The sequence below is a fragment of the Megalopta genalis genome, chromosome 5, assembly GCF_051020955.1.
Source record: "Megalopta genalis isolate 19385.01 chromosome 5, iyMegGena1_principal, whole genome shotgun sequence".
Lineage (NCBI taxonomy): Eukaryota > Metazoa > Arthropoda > Insecta > Hymenoptera > Halictidae > Megalopta > Megalopta genalis.
The window spans coordinates 10,013,829-10,034,015 of NC_135017.1; the positions used below are offsets into that span (position 1 = coordinate 10,013,829).

At 37.7% G+C, this 20,187-nt stretch overlaps 1 protein-coding gene across 2 annotated transcripts in view; it reads right to left on the reverse strand.

Moving 5' to 3' along the window:
* Window positions 1-20,187, reverse strand: part of LOC117220940 (adenylate cyclase type 6) — a 73,259-nt gene that overhangs the window by 8,793 nt on the left and 44,279 nt on the right. The window contains exons 8-21 of one of the 2 annotated variants that reach the window (XM_033471407.2): window positions 11,045-11,166; window positions 10,184-10,276; window positions 9,863-10,009; window positions 8,057-8,215; window positions 7,046-7,294; window positions 6,013-6,172; window positions 5,479-5,576; window positions 5,218-5,299; window positions 4,603-4,719; window positions 3,822-3,950; window positions 3,072-3,310; window positions 2,237-2,375; window positions 1,499-1,718; window positions 944-1,092 (exon numbers count right to left, since the gene is read on the reverse strand). In XM_033471407.2, coding sequence (XP_033327298.2) covers window positions 944-1,092; window positions 1,499-1,718; window positions 2,237-2,375; window positions 3,072-3,310; window positions 3,822-3,950; window positions 4,603-4,719; window positions 5,218-5,299; window positions 5,479-5,576; window positions 6,013-6,172; window positions 7,046-7,294; window positions 8,057-8,215; window positions 9,863-10,009; window positions 10,184-10,276; window positions 11,045-11,166 — 2,103 coding nt within the window. Of the gene's footprint in view, window positions 1-943; window positions 1,093-1,498; window positions 1,719-2,236; window positions 2,376-3,071; window positions 3,311-3,821; window positions 3,951-4,602; window positions 4,720-5,217; window positions 5,303-5,478; window positions 5,577-6,012; window positions 6,173-7,045; window positions 7,295-8,056; window positions 8,216-9,862; window positions 10,010-10,183; window positions 10,277-11,044; window positions 11,167-20,187 lie in introns of both variants that reach the window. The other variant, XM_033471406.2, reaches the window with a different exon arrangement.

Sequence of the window (20,187 nt, forward strand, 5' to 3'; positions counted from 1 at the left end):
AAGTGTAGTGTAGAAAATTAGATTATTAATTAATTTTTTGGACGAGACTCTAAGAGAATTGTTTGTCGTTTAAAATTATTCAGTATTTCAGAAATATATTGTTTATTACTGTACTTGAATTTTGATAAACTTTGATAAACTTAAAATTTAAATCGATACTAATTATCAGCTCTGGAAACAATGTCTTAATTATGAAGCCTATGGTGGGGAATAATGTGGGAATAGGAGGACTAAAATGATGTACAATAAAAGTCTAATGCGGGTACATAAAATAGGCGTACACTTCGTGACTCCCGTGCAGCTAATAAATCTTTGCTAAGTAGGGTAAGGTAGCCAAGCAAACAACTGGCGGCCGCGTACACCTGTCGAGGGCGTATCGTTTACCTGCTACCTGATTGGGTCTTAAAGTTATTGGGTATTTGGGCCCCTCGTGGGTGGGGCGTTTCGGACCTCTCTTATTCCTTCATCTTGCTTTCGACATCGTTATTTTCTACCTGTTCAAACAGGCGTGCCCCATAAATAGTGGGAGGATTTACTATGGCCACTCGTAAAGCGTTCTAAACTGCGGATGATCCACCAATTGAATTTTCTTTAAACATATTCTATGGGTTCCAATTTTATTTTGGTATATAATTTGAAATAGTGTTGTCGTCACTTTATTTCAAAATTCAATTAAATACTTATCGTATCTTTATTTCCGAAGTAATTTAAATAGTTATTGTCATTTTTTATTTATCATAGCAATGTTTTTCGATAAATTTAATTTATTAAATGAGATTGTTGATTATCATTGTAAATATCAGTCTGCTTCTTTGTCTCAAATTCTGCGAAATCAGCGAGTGTGTTATTTATCCAATTTCGCGGAGAACTTATGGAAGTCATTACGAGTTGGTCGAGCCTCGTGTGTATTATACGTAGTCGGAAAGGGATTGATTGACGTTACCGGTCCAATATTGATGCCCACGCGCAACCGGAAGTTGTTGAAACTCTCTTTATTAACGTAGGCCAGCTGCTCGCGTATCCTAAGCGCGTAGTCTGCCATCGCGGTCACGTGCTTGTAATCTCTCATGTCGCAGGTGCTCCTCGTCAGACCTGAGGAAAAAGAGAAACGCTGGTCGTGAAAATTCCTGAACGCCATAAATACTCTTCCAGCGTCCGTTTCTCTCACCCCCTCTCAGCGATCCGTCGTCCGAGAATTATCTTCGAATATTTTCGAAAATTCACTTGCACACGGATCTATCTTAAAATTCCACTAAGCAATTTTTAACAATAGAAAATGCTCTACTTGTCAACATCGTACCGCAGAAAATATTCTATTAAACAATTTTTTACAATAGTATTCTGCTAAATAATATTTTAACAATAGAAAATATTCCACTATCCGTAGAAAGACTATACCAAGGTATACAGAAAAATCTGGACGAGTTTAAAGGTGTGCATCGCACGCGAATGTTCTCGTTCGAGGATATAATTAAGAAGTTGCGGAAATTCCTCTCACCGGATGCGGCCATGTAGGTGGCACCGGTGCTCTTGATCTTCTCGATGTACTTGTACTCTTCCTCGGCTAGGAGCTCGTCGAAATCAGCGATGATCTCGTTCAGAAGCCGCAGACACTCGACGCCCTCGTTGTTCGCCTCGAGCTCCACGTAAAACTCGCAGAAATTAGGTATCGAGGCGAACATTATGCAGACGAAGTCGCATTGCTCGTGGTACAGCTCCTTCGGACAGAATTTTGAGTCCCAAACGTTCGTTCTCAACATTAATAATCTTCTCATTAATATCTCTAATGATTCACTGATGTATTGAATTTTCAATCATTTTTATAGTGCACTAATGTTTTGGAATTATCTCCTGGAACTATTCTGAGTGTATGATACTAATCATTTATTCTTTTTATTGATATTCTTATTGAGTATTAAAATTGTAGAATTTTTAACAATTTTTTAGAGTGCCCTAGTACTTTAAAGTATTTTCTATAATTTTTCCAAGAATCGAATCTCATACTAATAATTTATTATCCTTATTAATACCTTCAATGGGGTGCAATAATTTATAGAATTTTTAATAATATTTTTAGTGCATTAGTAGTTTAGTACTGTCTCTAGAATTATTTCGATAGTCTGAAACTAATTTATAAATTATTTTCCATGGAGTTAATTAACTGAAACAGACGGTAGCCCGCTCCAGTCTATTCAATTACAGTGTTTCAAATAGTCGAAAGTTTTTTGGCACTCACGTCTGAATTGACAGTGGACATAAAGTGAGCCGCCACGTGCTCCGGAAGTATGTTTGCCAAGAGCTTCTGGTTGTAGGCCTTGAGGTGTTCCATTTCTTCCTTCTCCTCTGTGGCCTGCAGCTTCCACAGAAAATCCAGTCTGCCCTCAATCAGAAGAGTCTTCTTTAAATTTACCCGTCAATTCGCTTGGGAATAATTAAATTTACTGTGAAAAATTCTTATTTCGTTAATGCATTCTGTACAATTAATTGCGTGGTATATTCTACCATACACAATTGTCTGGAGCATGTATGTACTGTTATGCACTGTACATTTCGTCAACTGCTACATCAATTTTCCAAAATTGATTGCTAAATTCACTGTTGTATTGTAAATTTGATTTGCTGTACAATTTTACTTCTACACAATTTAATTAATTGGAGCACTCTGCATATATGTAATTAATCGATGAATTTTATAAATTTGGCTGACTGCTAAATTAATTGCAAAACTGTTTAATTGATTGGTGCATTCCCTAAATTTAATTTGCTGGTGCATTTTGTTCAATTTCACTGCCGCATTATATATAATCTATTTAATTGGCGCACTCTGCACATATGTAATTAATCTCGATGCATTGTCTAAATATAATCGACTGTTAAATGTACTGCTGCATCCTTTGAGCGATCGATGCATCCCCAAATTTAATACGATTGGTGCATTATGTACAATTTACTTAATTAGTGCATCCTATGCATTCGAAACTTCGAACTGTCATTTTTCCAAGGTGCTACGTCCCTAAAATTGGTCATCGGTCTAGTGCTACATCGATCAAAGCTCGAGGTACATATTTCACCTGTATGTAGCCTCGGTGTGCTGCGAGTGAGCAACCAGACAGGCCATAAAGAAAACCACTAGAACGCCTGCGAGCCATCTCCCAGTCAGTTCGACGTCTTTCTCGTGCAGGGCCTCGTATATACTGATTCCCAGATAGCAGGCGACCACCAGGCTCAGTATCGCCACTTTGAACACCGACGTGAGGATTTGGTAGACCGCGCAGGTTATCATCACCAGCATCACTAGCACCGGGAAAAGCTGGAAAATTCGTTTACCCTTTGTACGTCTACTTGGCCTCTTTCACGTCTCTGGATCCTTAATCTTACTCCTCAAAGGACCTCTCAATTTGGGAGATTCATTCGTGATCCTTCTCGAGAAAGATCAATCTCGTGATGCATTCAATTTTTTTCTTCTCGAGATAGGTGATTGGGAAATGATCAGAAAGATCTTGTTTTACCAATTTTGATGTTTTTGAAAGATACTTCTACTTCGTTTTAATTTTTTTTTTCGTGCTAAACAAATAACCTTCATTCTTTCGATTAGAGGAGTCGAAAAGCCTAAACTTTGGCTTTGATTCTTTTAGTTACTACTCATGATATTTAGATGAAATACAAGCGAAAATAATGCGAATTTTATTATTTTTGTGGAAACAGATTTTGGTATTTTTTTAATAGCAGATTTCTTTATTTTTATTTTTCATTTATTTTTATTATAGTTGTTAGGGAGAAGGAATATTGGCTAAAATGGTCCGGCTTTTGACCCTACTTACATCAGCAAAGACAGTATAGTAGCACACGTCATTAGGGTTCTCGATGCTGCGAAACGTCACACTCGAATTATCTGGCCATTCTATGTAGGACGTAGCATTGCTGCAGACCCGTGCACCCTCTAATGTCAGCTAGGATAGAAAGGATCAATCGAGTTACTTCGTTGAAGGTGATCTATCGGCGCTAGGATCAAGCGATTCTCGCTCTCTGGGGAGATCATTAATCGAGGGACTCCCCTCTCTATTCTGTGAATTTTATCAACCGATACTAGTGATTGATTGTATCCATGGTAGTCTGGTGATTACTCGGTATTGACATAGCGATACGTCAATTACTATCGCGTTAGTTAGACGAGGAATACCTTTCCTGATTCTTGGAGAATCAACAGATTAATTATCTGCAAGTAGTGCATTGTTCTTACAGCGTAATCTCTGTTGGAATTTTATTGCAACTGTTTATTTTTATTGACGTTGCAAATTTAATTTCCTGGGCTTGTAGAATGTCTTTTTGGAAATTCGTTAACCTTCAGTAATTAATTTAAGAATTTTTTGGACCACAGAAATTAGTCTAAAAATATATAATGTCTTGGTAATTAATATAGAAATTTTCTGTTCCCTAGAAATTGATTAAATAATTTTTGGGCCCCAGGAATTGATTTGGAAATTTTCTGGTCCGCAGTTAACAATTAATAGCGTCTCAAATATCAATTGAAAACTGAACGAACCCATAGGAATTAGTTTGAATAATTTGTCGGCGTTGTAGGAATTCTTTTAATTAACTTACCAACGGGCTCAGGGAAGTAAAGAATGTTAGGAATACGACACAGGTGGCCAGGGCCTGTGAGACCCCTCTGTTTTCAAAAATGTGTAGTGCCACGTCTCTAAGACATTTTGGTACGCTCTGTAAAATAGTTAATCATTTTTCTAAATATATCATATCTAGAAAAATAATAATACAATAGTGATTCAATACAATTTATTTTCTCATGTACGAGAAATAAAATAACAATTACATACAATTTGAAATAATTTTTATTACCGATTTGAGGTGAGCGATTAAATATTTTGAGGTGTTTTAAATAAATTCAGTGACGGTATGTCTTGCAACAGATTTGTCAGAATATTTTGATCAAGTTCAGGGATCAATGATCCACGATCCTCGAGCACAAAGGCCGCGCTGCTCATTGTATAATAGTCGAATCGATGACTTCACCACTGACCTGGAATCTAGCCACGTATTCAAGGTTAAGAGGAAATGGCAAGATTCCAAAGTGTGTTGGCCATCGATCCATTCTACTTGGATATTGTTCAAAAGAGCTTGTCCCGGTGCACAACTTGTCCTTATCAGTTCCACCTTGTCAGTTATCCGTTCTTAGAATGAACTAATGCGTTGACTTACCTCGTTCTTCTCCGCCATCAGGATCCCATTGATTAGGGCAATCAGTAGAGTACTCACTGCTATACACGTGTAGAAGTACACGCTTCTGAAAGCAATTATTAGAGATAGCAGATCTTAGTAATTGTTTTAGAAAATTGCTAATAGTTATCGATTCCTACGAATGTATTTTTCGAAGAATTTTTTTGATTGTGGAGATTATCTTCTATCTAAGTTAACAGTTACATGTTATTTCACTACTACGTTCTGTTTCAATTGAATTACCCGTTGAGGGTGATTGCTATGGCGATCACGACCACTAGATAGACGAAGCCAGAGCAAACAAAATAGGCAGACAACATTCTGTCTCGTTCACGGGAATACTGAAACAAAAATAATTGTAAGTGTAACATTTGTTTGGCGAAATATATTGAATCGATGTTCATCGAATTTAATAAATAAGTTTAATTTTAAATTTGATAGTGGAAAATTGAAATACAAATTATGAATGAAAAATATAAATAAAAATTAAGAATGAAAATAGAAATAAAAATTAAGAATGAAGAATTAAAATACAATTTAAGAATGAAGAATTAAAATACAATTTAAGAATGAAGAATTGAAGTAGAATTTAAGAATGAAGAATTGAAATGGAACATCGTTGCACGAAAAATGAACAGAATAATTATTTTATGCATGAATATTTATCGGAATATTTTTACTGTTTCTTTCCTATGGATACGAGACTAAGAGGAGAACTTTTTAACGAGACTGCGTTGAATAACTTGCTTTTTTCGCGCAGTGAGTGATTTAGGATACCTTTTCCTCAACGTCAGGCCGTCGAAACGTTAGAATAAATGGGGTGCAGTATTCCGCCCTTAGTCGATCTATGCTCCTCGCGTCTATCGCCCTCATCAGGTACTCGTTCACCTCATCTTCAGGGTCCTTCTTCGGCTCGTTAGTCTCCCCGAAGCCTAGCCTGACGGGTAATTGAGAATCGATATCAGGAACCAGTTGAAAAAGTTATCAAAAATGCCATCAATCATCCAGAACCACCAACTGGCAATAATTCCTCTATTATTTCTTCACCTCTGACAGCTTCAATTCATTTAATTCCTCTAGAATTACTTACAATATTATTCGACAACTGAGACTTCCTAAATGTTAATTAAAGTCTCTTGCACATAAATATTAATTTATTAATTAATCCTTAATTGGTATATTTTTATAAAAATAATTTGGGTCATGATGGAAAATTGCAATATTAATCTGATTGTACATAAATAATCGATACTGTATTTTATTCTTGGCTATTGTATCGAAAATTAAACTTCTAATAGATAATTAAATAAAATAAAATTACAAAGTTGGATCAAGTTGAATCTCATACTAATATAAGAATATTTTGTCTAGTTCACTAATTAATGATAAATTAAAATAGAGTCAACTTGGGATGATGTAATAATTAATATTAAATTAAAATTGTCCATCTGGGATGTAATAACAATTAATGATAAATTAAAATAATCAATGTGAGATGAAGAAATGATTTTTACCAGTGGTTCAGAATTTTAATATCTTTTTACATTATATTTCTAATTGTTGAAAAATGATTTCTCAGGGATTCTAATTTTTTCCAGAATATCTTATGCAATTTTTAGTTACTGTAACAACTCTGTGGGATTATTTAACATTTTCCTAAGGGTTGTGATCTTCGAAGAAGCTCTAGGATTATTTTTAGTATACCCAACAACCGAGCGGAGACTTCTTTTTCATTTTTCGGGGGCCTCGGTTAATGGAACATGATCGTACAGGCGATAAAATCGATTATTCTTGCCAAAGGTTCTCTTACTTCGCCTGTTTGCCGTGCTGCGATCCGTGTCCCATCATTCTCATCTCCTTGGACACGTTCCCGTTCGCGGGCAAGCCTTTTCTCAGCCCTGTAGAGGGTTTGTTGCCCTTAGACGGGTCCCCGGGGACGATTAGGTACGTTTTGATATTGTTCTCTTTGAGGTAAGCGTTCCTCTCGCCTCCATGGCCTTCCTCCACCTCATAATAATCACCCAGACAATCGAGTGTCTCTTTCGTGATGTGCACACGTCTGGAACAATTCATTATACACGAGCCATCCGCGTTAATTGACCCTTTAATTGCTCTGTCGATTAATAGATTACACTATTATACATATTTTTCTGTATTAATTATTTCACTAATTCTTCTTTTTGATCTTAATATTTATTTAATTGTTATCAGAGCACATATGTTCTATATTTTTCATAAGAATTATTTTATTCATTCCTCCTCGAATTTAGTATCTATTTAATTATTATTAAGGCACATAGTATTTTATTGTCGATGTACAGTCAACAAAACATCGATCGTTATACAATAATAATTTACGAAACAATGATGCAACGTAAATAAAGGTAGCTTCGCGAAAATACTCAATTATTGGTGATTGGTATTCCAGGAAATATGGAACAGCTATGAGATTATTTTTATCTCGGCTTGGTGCTTTGTAATTTTCGTCGAATATTTCTCAGCTTGCGGGTAAAAGGTTTCTCGGGAAATCAAAGAGAGGCAAAATTCTCAGGTGCTTCGGGGAAATCCATTCGAAATTCAAATGGGAATAATATTATTCCTCGACCCTCTACTAGAAATGTACCGTCACGATGTTGCATACTCGAGCTGTCATTTTTTAAACAGCATTTGTTTCCACAACCACCTGTTATGGTAATTGGATATTCATGCATGATTAAAGGGTTACTGTGTGTGCAGGCACGCCACGACTTTTTGTTCGCGTTCATTAATCTCGTTAGGTGACACACAATGGTTGGTGATGAGATTGAATCGAATTACTCACCCAGGTACTCCTCCGCTTTCCATATAGTTGGCAAGTGTGACGTCATTGCTCCAGACGTCGAATTGCCATTTTCTCAGTCCCAGAACACCACAATGCACCCTGCCTGTGTGGATACCAACCCTCATGTTCACGTTCACTGCACCTACCTCTCGATACAGTCTGAAAAATTTATGTCGTCGTTGTCGTCGTTACAAGGATACATTAATTGTCCATTGAAATGTTGCATTAATTTTTTCATTGTAGATTCTATTAATTGCCCCATTGTCTTTCATTGCAAATTGCATTATTTTTCTTATTGAAAGCTGAATTAATTTTCTCATTGCAAACTGCATTCATTTCCTCATTACAAACTGCATTCATTTTCTCATTGCAAACTGCATTCATTTTCTCGTTGCAAACTGCATTCATTTTCTCATTGCAAACTGCATTCATTTTCTCCTTGAAAACTGCAATTAGTTTTCATTATAAAGTGCGTTAACTTTTCTCGTTGCAAAATGTAATAATTATTCCAGTGTAAATTGCATTAATTTTTCCATTGCAAATTGCATTAATTATTATTTATCTCGCTATAAATTTCACTTAAGCCTATGAATAATTACCTACGTAACAAATAATTTTAGTTTGACACCGTAATGAGGCTGCCAATATATTTGTCGTTGCTCTTTCTACGCTCAGAAAAGTTTAGCAAGTATTTAAAATAAATTGTTAATTAATTATTGACGGAATAATTCCTCCTAATTTGGATTGATTTATGTGGCAGCACCAGAGACTGTTATTCCACAGGGCAGAAAAAGCGGAATCAGAGAAACAGCTAGCTAAGGTTGCCTCGGCATCATCGTTAGCAATCACCGTCGTCTTTTTTTCGTCGTTTGTTTCCGCACTCGCTGCTAATAGATCGCGGGGAAGGGCGAGGGTGGAAGGAGGGCGGTAGTTGGTCGAGGAAACCATCTTAAGAGCCGGAAACAAAGTAAACGAGTCAAAGTAAAACGCGGACTCTCGAGGCGACTGTTCTTATATAACCCAGCCCCAGCCTCTTTCGTTAAAAAACGAGTCGCCTCGGTCAAAGGGGATGATTTCCTCGGAGACCTAAAAGACGGTCGAGAGTCGGTTCAGCGAATGCGAATGTCCCTGCAGGACAGTTCGATATCTAGATCCCCTCAGTCATGAATCATAGATCGGATGACATTTCGTCCGATTTAAAAATTCACAGATCATTTATTCTGTCACAGTTGGACAATCATATTTTATGCTGCGTGAAAAATGAATTTAGTTTCGTTCAATTTGTTTCGTACGCGTGACTGTCAGAATTTTCTAGATTTTGTAATTAATTAGCAGGATAGGTTTCATTTTTTATGAATTCAAATTATTAATATAGCAGGCACTTCAACTTCCCCTTTGGTTTTGGACAGACTCTGATTGCAATATTAATTTTTGTAAATATAGAGAGTCTTTAATATGTGATTATAGTGATAGTATTATATATATAATTAAATGAGTGTACTATAGTACTCAGAAGATGTTTCGAAAGCTCGTTCTAATATCAGGAATATTTCTTAGAAATAAATAAGTCATTTTTGAGATAAATATATTGTTTGAGGTGTTAATATAAGATTGATGGATTTTCTTTGATAAAGAGTGATTTCTTTTGATATTTTCTTGGTGGTATCAAAGACCTGCAGAGTTCATTAGTTCCAGTTCTTCGGGATTGACCCGAATAAAGGTTGTCGATAAGCATAGGGGCATAAGGGTCACGGAAAGTCGTGAAAGCTGTGGGTAGAACGTTAAGTCAGCTCGACAGAAACTCACGTGATTGCGCTAATCATTTCCAAACCCATTTCCACACAACACCGAGCGTGATCGGGTCTCGGCTCCGGAAGTCCTGAAACGCAGTAGTAGCAGTCCCCTAACAATTTGATTCGTAGGCAGTGGTGCTCTGCCGCCAGTGTGTCGAACCTGCAAATTCGGAAACGCAACAATGTTTTCATTCGACAAACTTTTATGTAATTTCTTTCGACTTAATTTTTGATCGTATCAATTTAATTGATTGCAAGGGAATTGCGAGAGTGGCCCGCTTCACTTGAATTCGCGTCGACCATACTTCTTTCCCGTTAGGATAGAGTTACTCACCATACGAACAATTTGTTCAACAATCTGACTACCTCCTCGGCGGTGCATTGGTCCGATAACGATGTGAATCCGCAAATGTCCGCGAACAGGATGCTGTAAAATAGATTCTACGCTGGAATCTTCAGAGTCCGGCGTGTCTTAATGAAGTAACGAAGTTAATGGGAATTCGTTAGCGGATGTCGGGTGTCGGGTGACTTAACGAGCCACGAGTGCCAGGACAGGTGTTACTTCAACGCATGATGGACGTGTACATCGCAACGCAGCATTATGCAGTTTCATATATCGCATACAGAGATTCTACACTTTTTCTCTAATTATTAGGCTCTCCGTTTAATGATAATCGGTCCTTAGCCTCAGGCACGTTTAATTTGTTCCTCGAAATTTGCTTCGGCGAAAATGATTTCCAGAAAATCGCGGAATTAATAAAAATATCGAAAATAATTTTCAGAAAATCATAGCGCTAATAAAACTTCCAAAAACAATTGTTACAAAATGATTTATCATTTTCAAAAAAGTCTAACAGCATGTAAATGAATTTTTATTTTATATTGTAACAAATAGTTCCTTTATTTAAAAATTATTTTGTTCACACCATGATTTTCTCAACTTTTGGAAAATATTTCTAATCGACTATCATGATGTATATAGTCAATAACAATTTTTGTATCATTTCTTATTCTTCTTTAATAGTTCTCTCCGTCTAGCACAAAATTTGAGCGTGCGAAAAATTAGCGAAGCAGTTTTTTGGTTCACAGAACGCTTTAATCGAGCCTTCGTTGCTTTGTCCTTCCCTGACCCGTTTCGAAACAGGAGACCTATGGTACTATCAGCATTTCGTTCTTTTTTTTCAGAAATGCTCACCTGACGTTTTCGTGCCTTTGAATGTAAATTTTGTAAAACATAGTATCCTTCGGCTTGCCAGCGATGTCGGCTTTCATCTCCATGGCTACGTGCCTCGGCAACACGCTCAATAGAAGCCGTTCCTGAAAAAATCAGAGGAAATTCTTTGGTACACGCCACGGGGAACATAGAACGCAATTTCCCCGTACAGGTATGGGAATTTCGTGGCCGATGTCGAGCATGCTCCAGACATATGATTTTCGTCGCCGGAGAAAAATGCATTTCGCCATCTTCCCCGGCTCTATTCTATCAATTCATCCGATATTCAAATTGCAAGCTTGCGAAAACCTCTGACGAAATATTCTATAATCTTCAACACCATTTACGAGATTCTATCACCTCCAGACATTGTTGCGAAATATTTACATAACGTACATCGAGAGCAGCAAAATTATTTAGTGTATTAATTTGGTGACATAATGTTATATTAAAATATTTTTAACATCGGTAACATTTCTTCTGATACTTTCATATTTGTGGCATTATTGCAAAATACATGTTGCAGAATTATTTAAAATTAGAATCATCTGACATGTCGGTGGAAATAAAATATTTTTCTGTTCCAAATATCTTTCATGTCGAATGTTCCTATAAAGTTCCTACAGGATTTGCAACTTGATAAACTCGTTTTATTATTTTGCAACTGGAAAACAAAGTCGAGGACATGATTCGGTATGCCAGGTGTCTGGAAAAATCCGTTGTTATCCCCCACGGTACAATTCGGCAAGTTTTCAGACAGACGTGCTAGGAATCCTCGAATTTCCAATCTCGTCGCTATTTCGAACTCGGGCGTAATTCAACGCGAAAGGCTTGCAAGAGTATCCTTTGACAGCTCAATTCGAACGTTCCAACATCTCCCCATGGAGTTGATTCCGCTCGATTAATTTACATCGTGTAATTAGTAAATCGATTGCGATCTCGAGGCAGTGTTAGAAACAGCTTTCACAATTGGCTTATTCACTGCAGCATTATTGGATTTTCTTTGTGCGGTCTCTTGAAAATTTTCACTGGACATTGTATGGCCACCTGTGGGCCACATTCGTGCTTGAAAATAAAATTTACCTGAATGCAAATTCTTTGACAAATCCTTCTGCGATTTTCAATTCTAATTATCGAGTTGAATATGTATTATTCCATAGTGTAATTTAGATACTTAGATATTTAGAAATATTGCTCTAGGGTCTTTGGGTTCAATTTCTAATGACTATATGGACGGTTCAGAAGCCAATCGATGTAAGTCCACTTTTCTTCAAAAATGACTTACGTCTTGCAGACACATCTATGTATATTATAAGATCTTTCTGTCGATAAATCAGTGTAGTCGATTTGTTCATGAATAAGCTACATATAGCAGCACTTATATTGACCACGGAACGACTAAACAGAATAAGAATATTATAGAAATAAAATAATTAAATTAAATTAATCATAATGAAAATTGTGCTTCACATTATTAGTGGCAATGTTATTTGTTACAGCTAATTTGCAAAATCCTCAGTTACCTCAATTTTAATGTTAATCGACTTAGACCGATTGGCTTTCGAGCCGTCCAATATAATTGGTACGATTATTTTGGAGAATTCGATAATAATATCTGTGACTCCCTAATATTCTCCGTTACCGAATTGAATCCAAAGTGACAGCGCGCGAATTCTCTCCGCATTAACCAATCCGGAATGATATGGCATTGCCTGGGCGAGCAACTGTTGTCGCAGTCGATCAATTCATCTTGCGTCAAATTAACGTAGCATAGGGAGCTCCATTGTAATTTCCGGGTCCTTCCTGCAAGCACCTGTCCGACCTGGACTGACTCTTGTCACTGTGCACGGTCCTACGGGCCTATTGAATATTCCATATATTTACTGTTTGCCAGTCGGATGTACCTAACCAGGATTTCGTGGCTTCCGACCGACCACGGTTATTGTTCCAGGCAAACGATATCCTCTCTGTCGGAATTCCGCCGTGAAATATTTCTCAAATCGGAACACGCTCCTCGTATCACCTTTCTCCGGAGATTACTTGATCCCTCCCCTTTATTGAGAAATTTTATCCACCGCTTCTCTCGCCTGGAAATTTTATTAATGGACAAATATCTCCGCCATCCTTCTCAATTTTATTTAATTCACTGGTCAACCTGTGCCTCGCACCAATTTAATCCACCTGGAAATTTATTAGCTAACAAGACAATGGCTGGGCACAGATTTTTCTGCAATTTTTGTCAGAGATAAATTTATTTGTGGAATAAGGATTTTACACAGAAACGAGAACAATGGAATAATAGTCCGAGAATTTTAGAATGAGGTTATTGTTGACTCACTAAAATGATTAAACAAACACGAAGTTCCTGGGTCTTGGAATTAATGGAGACGATTTTTTACTTTCTATAAAAATCTGCAGTCTATTTTTATTAGAGAATTTATGCTAGCTTCCCAGATATGAATTTTCAAAATTTGGAATGTTATATCATCGTCCATTGAGGTATAAAAATTTCCAATAAAGGCACAAGTGTCTCATCACTGTCCCAGTATTCAGACAGATTTCTAGTATTCTTCTTTTATAATATATATTACAGAGAAAATTATTTTAACACTCCCAGGTATGAATTTTCGTAGATTAGAAAATTATGTCATCGACCAATGATGTATTAAATTTTCCAAAAGTGTCCCAGGTGTCTCAGCACATTCTCAGTCTTTTAAAAAATATTGTCACAGTGCCGGGAGGAAGCAATTGGCTAGTCTTACGGCCGATTTGATTATTCCCTCAGTTCTCTAGTGCTGAATGGCTTCAGCCTTGGCAGACACAGGGGCTTAATTCCCTAGGAAATTCCATTAGCAGACGAAATTTCATTTCCCTAAGGAGCTCGTAAGCTAAGTCTCTTGGAAACGCGGGAAAATTCGTTCTCAGATTTTCCGAGGCTGGTGGCGTCTCATGTTGCTTTGAACAGAGTATCGTGTCGTGTTCGTTGGATGTTGCCAAGGATCAGGAGAGTGCCTTTTCATCTACACTCGATGATCATCGGTTCCCCAGCGGGCTTATCAGCCTGTAGTCAATGCGTTAGACAGCTCCGATTGAGCTTGGCAATGTCGATGCAGCTTGCTCCGTGAGCATACTGTATCGGGTAAGATGTGTCGGGATCATGCCATCGCGAATTATTAATCTTGCCAGCCGCTAGTCTTCCTCGAGGAAATTGTTGTTGCCTCCCTGAGCCGCCGGATGACTTTCAATTTGGTTGAAACCTTCGGACGGGAGGGCTTCAAGGTTTTTGTGAGGGCGCCTGTCTACGACAAATTGAGGGAAATGGAGGGAAATTACCGGTGTCGAGTCACATTTAAATTGAGTCTGCGTGGGAGGACAGACGGTCGTTTTTCACTGCTGGAGGAGTCGCGAGGAACTGGAACTATGATCTGGAATTTATATGCTGGGTTGATTGATCATTTTTATGTAAATATTGCGATGACAGTAGTCTTGGAAGACAAGATTTAAATTTTTAATATGTGACTGGTATTCTTAAAATGAGACTACAATTTTTTAAATAGCGCTGGAATCTTTAACATGATATTGAAACTTCTGAAGTAAGACTGCAATTTTTTAAATGAGGCTGCGATTTTTTATAAAATGAGGCAGGATTTTTTTTAACGTGACTGATCTTTCAAAAACGAAGCTGCAATTTTCAAGAAAATGAGATTGGAATTGTTAAAATGTTGCAATTTCTAAAATGAGACTGAATGATTATCGTTGTCTAGTAGCAGTAATTTTGCAAGTTGAAATTGCTGAAAGTTTCCGGATTAGGATTTATGAACCAGTGGAAATTGGAATCGGTGTCCAGAGAGGGTGTGGATTAATGTGTGATCACCTGATTGCGTTGTAATGTTCACGGGGTGAAATTGAGTTATGTCAATGGGGTGTGAGTGTAAGCGTTGTTAACTGGAATTCACATTGATAAATGAACAGAGGGACACGATGTTCTATGTAGTTCTTCGATCAAGGTGTCCAGCATAATTGGAACGATAATGACGCGCTTTCAATGTCCACATATTCTAACGTAATGCCGCTATTCTTATCCATTTGCTCATCAACGAATGGCAAAAATTACGTTGTTATGAATCCCTTCATTTTCTCAAAAATTAAAATTGCATCGCTTTGAATCCGCTCATTACGACCAAAATTAAAATTGCATCGCTTTGAAACCCCTCATTATCTCGAAAATTAAAATTACAATAGTACCGCAGCAATAAAGTACGCAACAGGGAATGTCCGTTTGACTTGCTCTCGTATTTTACGAGACACAAAATCGCCAATTAGCGACAAGGCGCGTAATTAAATACGAACGAAATATGTCGGAGTAGCATATCATTATGAGAAGCAATATCGCAGCTTTCAGCGTTATAATGCAAACAGTGATACCTTGTTAATCAAAACTGTGGGGACAGGAATTCCGCCGTGGGGTTGCTTGTTGAGTAAAAGAGAGAGAAAGAGGGAGAGAGAGTGTGTGATAGCAAAAGGGAGAGAGTAAGAGAGACAGTGCTGTGGTAGGGAGAGAAAGTGCATTCGTGCGAGTGCATGCACACGCGATTATATCGCGGCGTCAGGGAAACGTGGGCCGCATTCGCCTGCAGTTCCGTGGCTTATCTTCGGGGCTCGCAATGCACACGCATCACTTGGTGCATGTGCATCCATAAACTCCTCCGCAGAGAACGGTTGTGTACGTTGTCGTCGTCCGGGTTTGTACCACACTCTCTCCTCTCTCCTCTCTCTCTCTCTCTCTCTCTCTCTCTCTCTCTCTCTCTCTCTCTCTCTCTATCCCGACCCTGTCCTACCGTTTCTGCGAGATTACGTTCTGTGTCTATGCGGCTGTTGAATGCTCGCCAAGATGCATTCTAATGCAAATAAGATGGTCGTAGCAAGGGAGTCGTTTTCGCGACTGAATTTTTGCCAGATTGTTCGCTGCATGTTGAACATATCGTAGAATTCCTGTAGAGGTTCTGCTGATTTGTTGTATTCTACGTATGTGCACGTTTCAGTAGCGAGAGTAGGCAATTTCAATTTGATAGGAGTTAGGAATGATATTTTTGTGATGTTATTTCTTCATTTTGCACACAAGTTTTTTCTTGACACTTTAAGATCTCTGATTGTAATAACGTATTGTCATAAGAGATATTACTTTAAATATTTTGTATTCTAAAAGTCCTAATTATATTCAGTTTGTACAACATATTAGAATCGTTATAAATTAGTGTACTTAATTAGGTATGTAAGCAGAAATGTTTGTAATTAGACGGGAGTGCGCGAGTGGTTTAGAAAGGGCTGAGGTGTCTCTATAGGTACACGAAAAATAAGTAAATTTGGTTGGAGTATTGTCAGACTAGAAGCAGTGGATTTGACGAGTAAATAATCAGACAAAAGTCAGTGGATTTGGTTCACTAATGATCAGACGAAAGTTAGTGGATGTGGTTCGTGAATAATCATACGAAAGTTAGTGGATTTGGTTCGTAAATAATCAGACGAAAGTTAGTGGATTTTGTTCGCCAATAATCAGACAGGGGTCAGTGGAAATGGTTTGTCAGGAGTCAGACAGAGGCCAGTGGAAATGGTTTGTCAGGAGTCAGACAGAGGCCAGTGGAAATGGTTTGTCAGGAGTCAGACAGAGGCCAGTGGAAATGGTTTCTCAGGAGTCAGACATAATCAGTGGATCTGGTTGGTGTAGAGTCAGACGTGCATCAGTAGTCTCAATGTGCCTGCTGTCAGGCTTAGTAGCAAATAAAATGTGACACATCATAGCCAGACTTCAGAGACAGTAGTTTAGGTTCCTTCGTAGTCAGACCTATCAGTTAGTAGAATAGGAGACTTCAGTCAGGCATAGGAGCTAGTGATAGAGGCTCTGCCATAGTCCGACAATCAAGCTAGTGATGCAAGCTGTGCCATAGTCCGACATTGATATGGGCTGTACTGTAGTCAGACACCTAGTGAATCAATGCATACCATAGCCAGACAGTACAGTAATTCAGTATACTTTCTATTCAGACATAACCCCTTATTTTTATTATTATTATATTATTATTTAATTATTATTATCTTTTTTCTAATTAATATTTTTCAATTTCTTTTTTTTCATATGGCATGCAACATTGACTGTTAACTTTTAATTGCTGTCAATAAATACTTTAAATACATTTATTTCATAAAGTTATTTATCTGCAATCTTAAATCAATTAAATTTTCTTCAATCATCTTCTATAATGATAATAATTTTTTCCTTTTATCCATTGCTGTGATTCAGATTGATTTTCGATTTTGTCCAAACAATTGCTTCCAGTGTTTCTTATAAATCGAACAGATTGGGTCTCCGCCAATTCAGATCACTACGATCCAGTTATCTTTCCCAGTTCACTATGTTACAAATTATTGGTTCTGAAGTCACTTACCAAACGCAATCGCCGAAATGTACTTATTTTTCTCTTGAGGAAATAGGTCAGCCCCATCTACTTACTTTATTTATCAATAATTCTACGCTGCAAATTCCTTTGCCTGTTATTAACAGACTCCATATATCTGCTAAACCGTCTGTTGCATATTCGGTTCACGCAGTGTCTCGTAACCCTCTGAGTCCCAATTTGCATATTCTTTGCTCAGAATATTGCAAGCCAATTTGTATATGTATGCACCCAGTGCAGACGGACACGTAATGACGTCCAACTGATGAATCCCATTGGTAAGACGTTGTCAGAGGTGACCGGGCTGAGCTAAGGGGTAGTTTCGGGGTTGATGAACAAGCGGGTCTTGGACAGTGGCCGATCGCAATCGCGGCGAGTCACGGATTCTCGATTAAACCGCACAATGGACCTGGTCACGGGCTAGAACGTTGGAATTATAAGCGATCGACGATAACGCTATCTTTAATAGGCTTCCGCCGGCTCCTAACAATTATTTCGCATGCTCGCCGAAAATAACGCGACTTTGCACGACCGCTTACGGTACTCTCAATTTAATCGAAATATTTCCATTTATTCCACGACGTTCTATCTGATCTTTTTTTCTATTAGCCGTCGAACTTCGAGCTCTCGTTCCAGTTCACATGAAAATTTCATTTCAATCTAAAAGTTTGAATAACTCGCTCGAACCGATCTACTCTAATTTTTATTTCAATTCCGAACTTGAAAGTCCAGTTGCGAACTGCTTGCTATTTTCATTCCGAGCTACTATTATCGTTTCCCTTGGGTTCTAGATTTTCTTTGTAACTCTGCCCTTTTATATTATAATCTTTTTAGAATTTATAAAGCTATATTTTAATTTGCGCCTCAGCTTTAATACTGTATTTTTTTTCTTTTTTAGGGCTGTTAGACTGTTTCATATCACGAATGTTTGTTCATAAATTCTCGACAGTGTACACATTAACGTGATTATACCGTCGGTTCATTTCTGTAAAGTTTATGTCAACTGTTATCAGGTTTATGGTTCCTAAAGTTTCACTGCCTCGCGGCGGGAGTATAGCAATTTTTGCTGGCGAATTCATGAATGAAAATATTTAGCAGTGTTCACCATTTTTTATGCCGGCACGTTGTACACGTGCAGCGTTACATTTTCCATCGCTTTTGCGAAAACTTGTTGATCTCTGACCGGATTTTACAATCCCACACGGTACTCGATCGTTCGTAATCGATGACATTTCGCGTTCCCATCGTTTTCCCCATAAATGGTGGGAGTCAAGAATTTCCGTGTCCTTTTGAATCAACGCCTACGAACTTGCCGCGAGCCTTGGGCATGACGAGAGAGAGAGAGAGAGAGAGAGAGAGAGAGAGAGAGGCAGTTCTCGATCTGTTTGCGAGTGGACCAGTTTGCACAACTTCAATGAAAACTGCGCGCGAATGCCGGCGGAACCGCGACACGGAACATCGCCGACGTCGTCACGGCCGTTTGATGTTTTCCGCGTCGCAAAAATTCCGGCGAAATCATTTCGAGCTCGCTGCACCACGGAATTCCCGTTCCGTGAAATGCGCTAATCGCCTGCCGTTTCTCTCTTTATTTCACGGTCGCCTTGAGTACTTAATTACTTCGCCATCTTGATCACACGATTCCGCATTCTAATTTATAATTAATCAGGACTCACTTTGTAGATTAATTATTTCTTACAAACCTTCATAATTTCTAAATGAAATCATATTAGGCAATTATGTGAGCCATGAGGCAATAAAAACATTATTTTATACAATTGTAGGATATTAATAATAAGAAAAACCATTCTTATTTTATCGTTAAATTCTTCATTCTTTAAAATCTATTTTTGACTCGATTGCTAAGTTTTGTTCAAAATAAAATGTTTTCCATTGATTATATAAATCGGAAGTTGGGTAAAAATGTATTTCTTCATGCGACTGTATTTTAGCATTGTTCTTGTGTTCTTCATTTATATTATAAATGCATAGAATCGACAGTTTAAATTGTAGGCTAATATTTCAAACAGAATTATGTCATCAAAATTATATAAAACATCCGTTATTTAAACTCCTGGAGTATTTAAATATTATACAGCTGTTGAAATTGATTTATTTTTGTAACTATGATTTACTGTATTAGTTTATAATATTTCTCATAGTTGGTGGAAATTTATTTACTGAATTTATTATATCTCGATTTATTATCGCGCTACTGGTGGTCCAATAAATTTTTGTCGATTTATCAGTAGGTATGGCAGTGACTCCACGTGGTCCTAGGTTACGCCATAAATAATTATCAGAGGCCTTTAATTAACCAGATGCAGGACAAAGTGAAAGCTCTGGAAACTATAATGACGGGAATTCGGTTAGGTCGTTTCATCTACGTCGATCATAACTTCCCGGCTAAACATGTTACGTGTTCCCCGTTCTGGCGTCGATCTACTAAATTGAAAATTTTCGGTGGTGCACGATGCATGGGAAACATTCAATTTTCATCACGTTACCTTCCGAATAACGTGATGCTTTTTCTTCGGATTTTATTTTCCATGTAAACTTCGGCACTGCAGGCGTTCTCTGTTTACGCGGACATCCAAATAAATGTGTTTTGCATCGGAAGCGTTTTCGCACCAGAAGTAATCCGTTATTCCGCTATTCTACTCTGCTCGGAATATT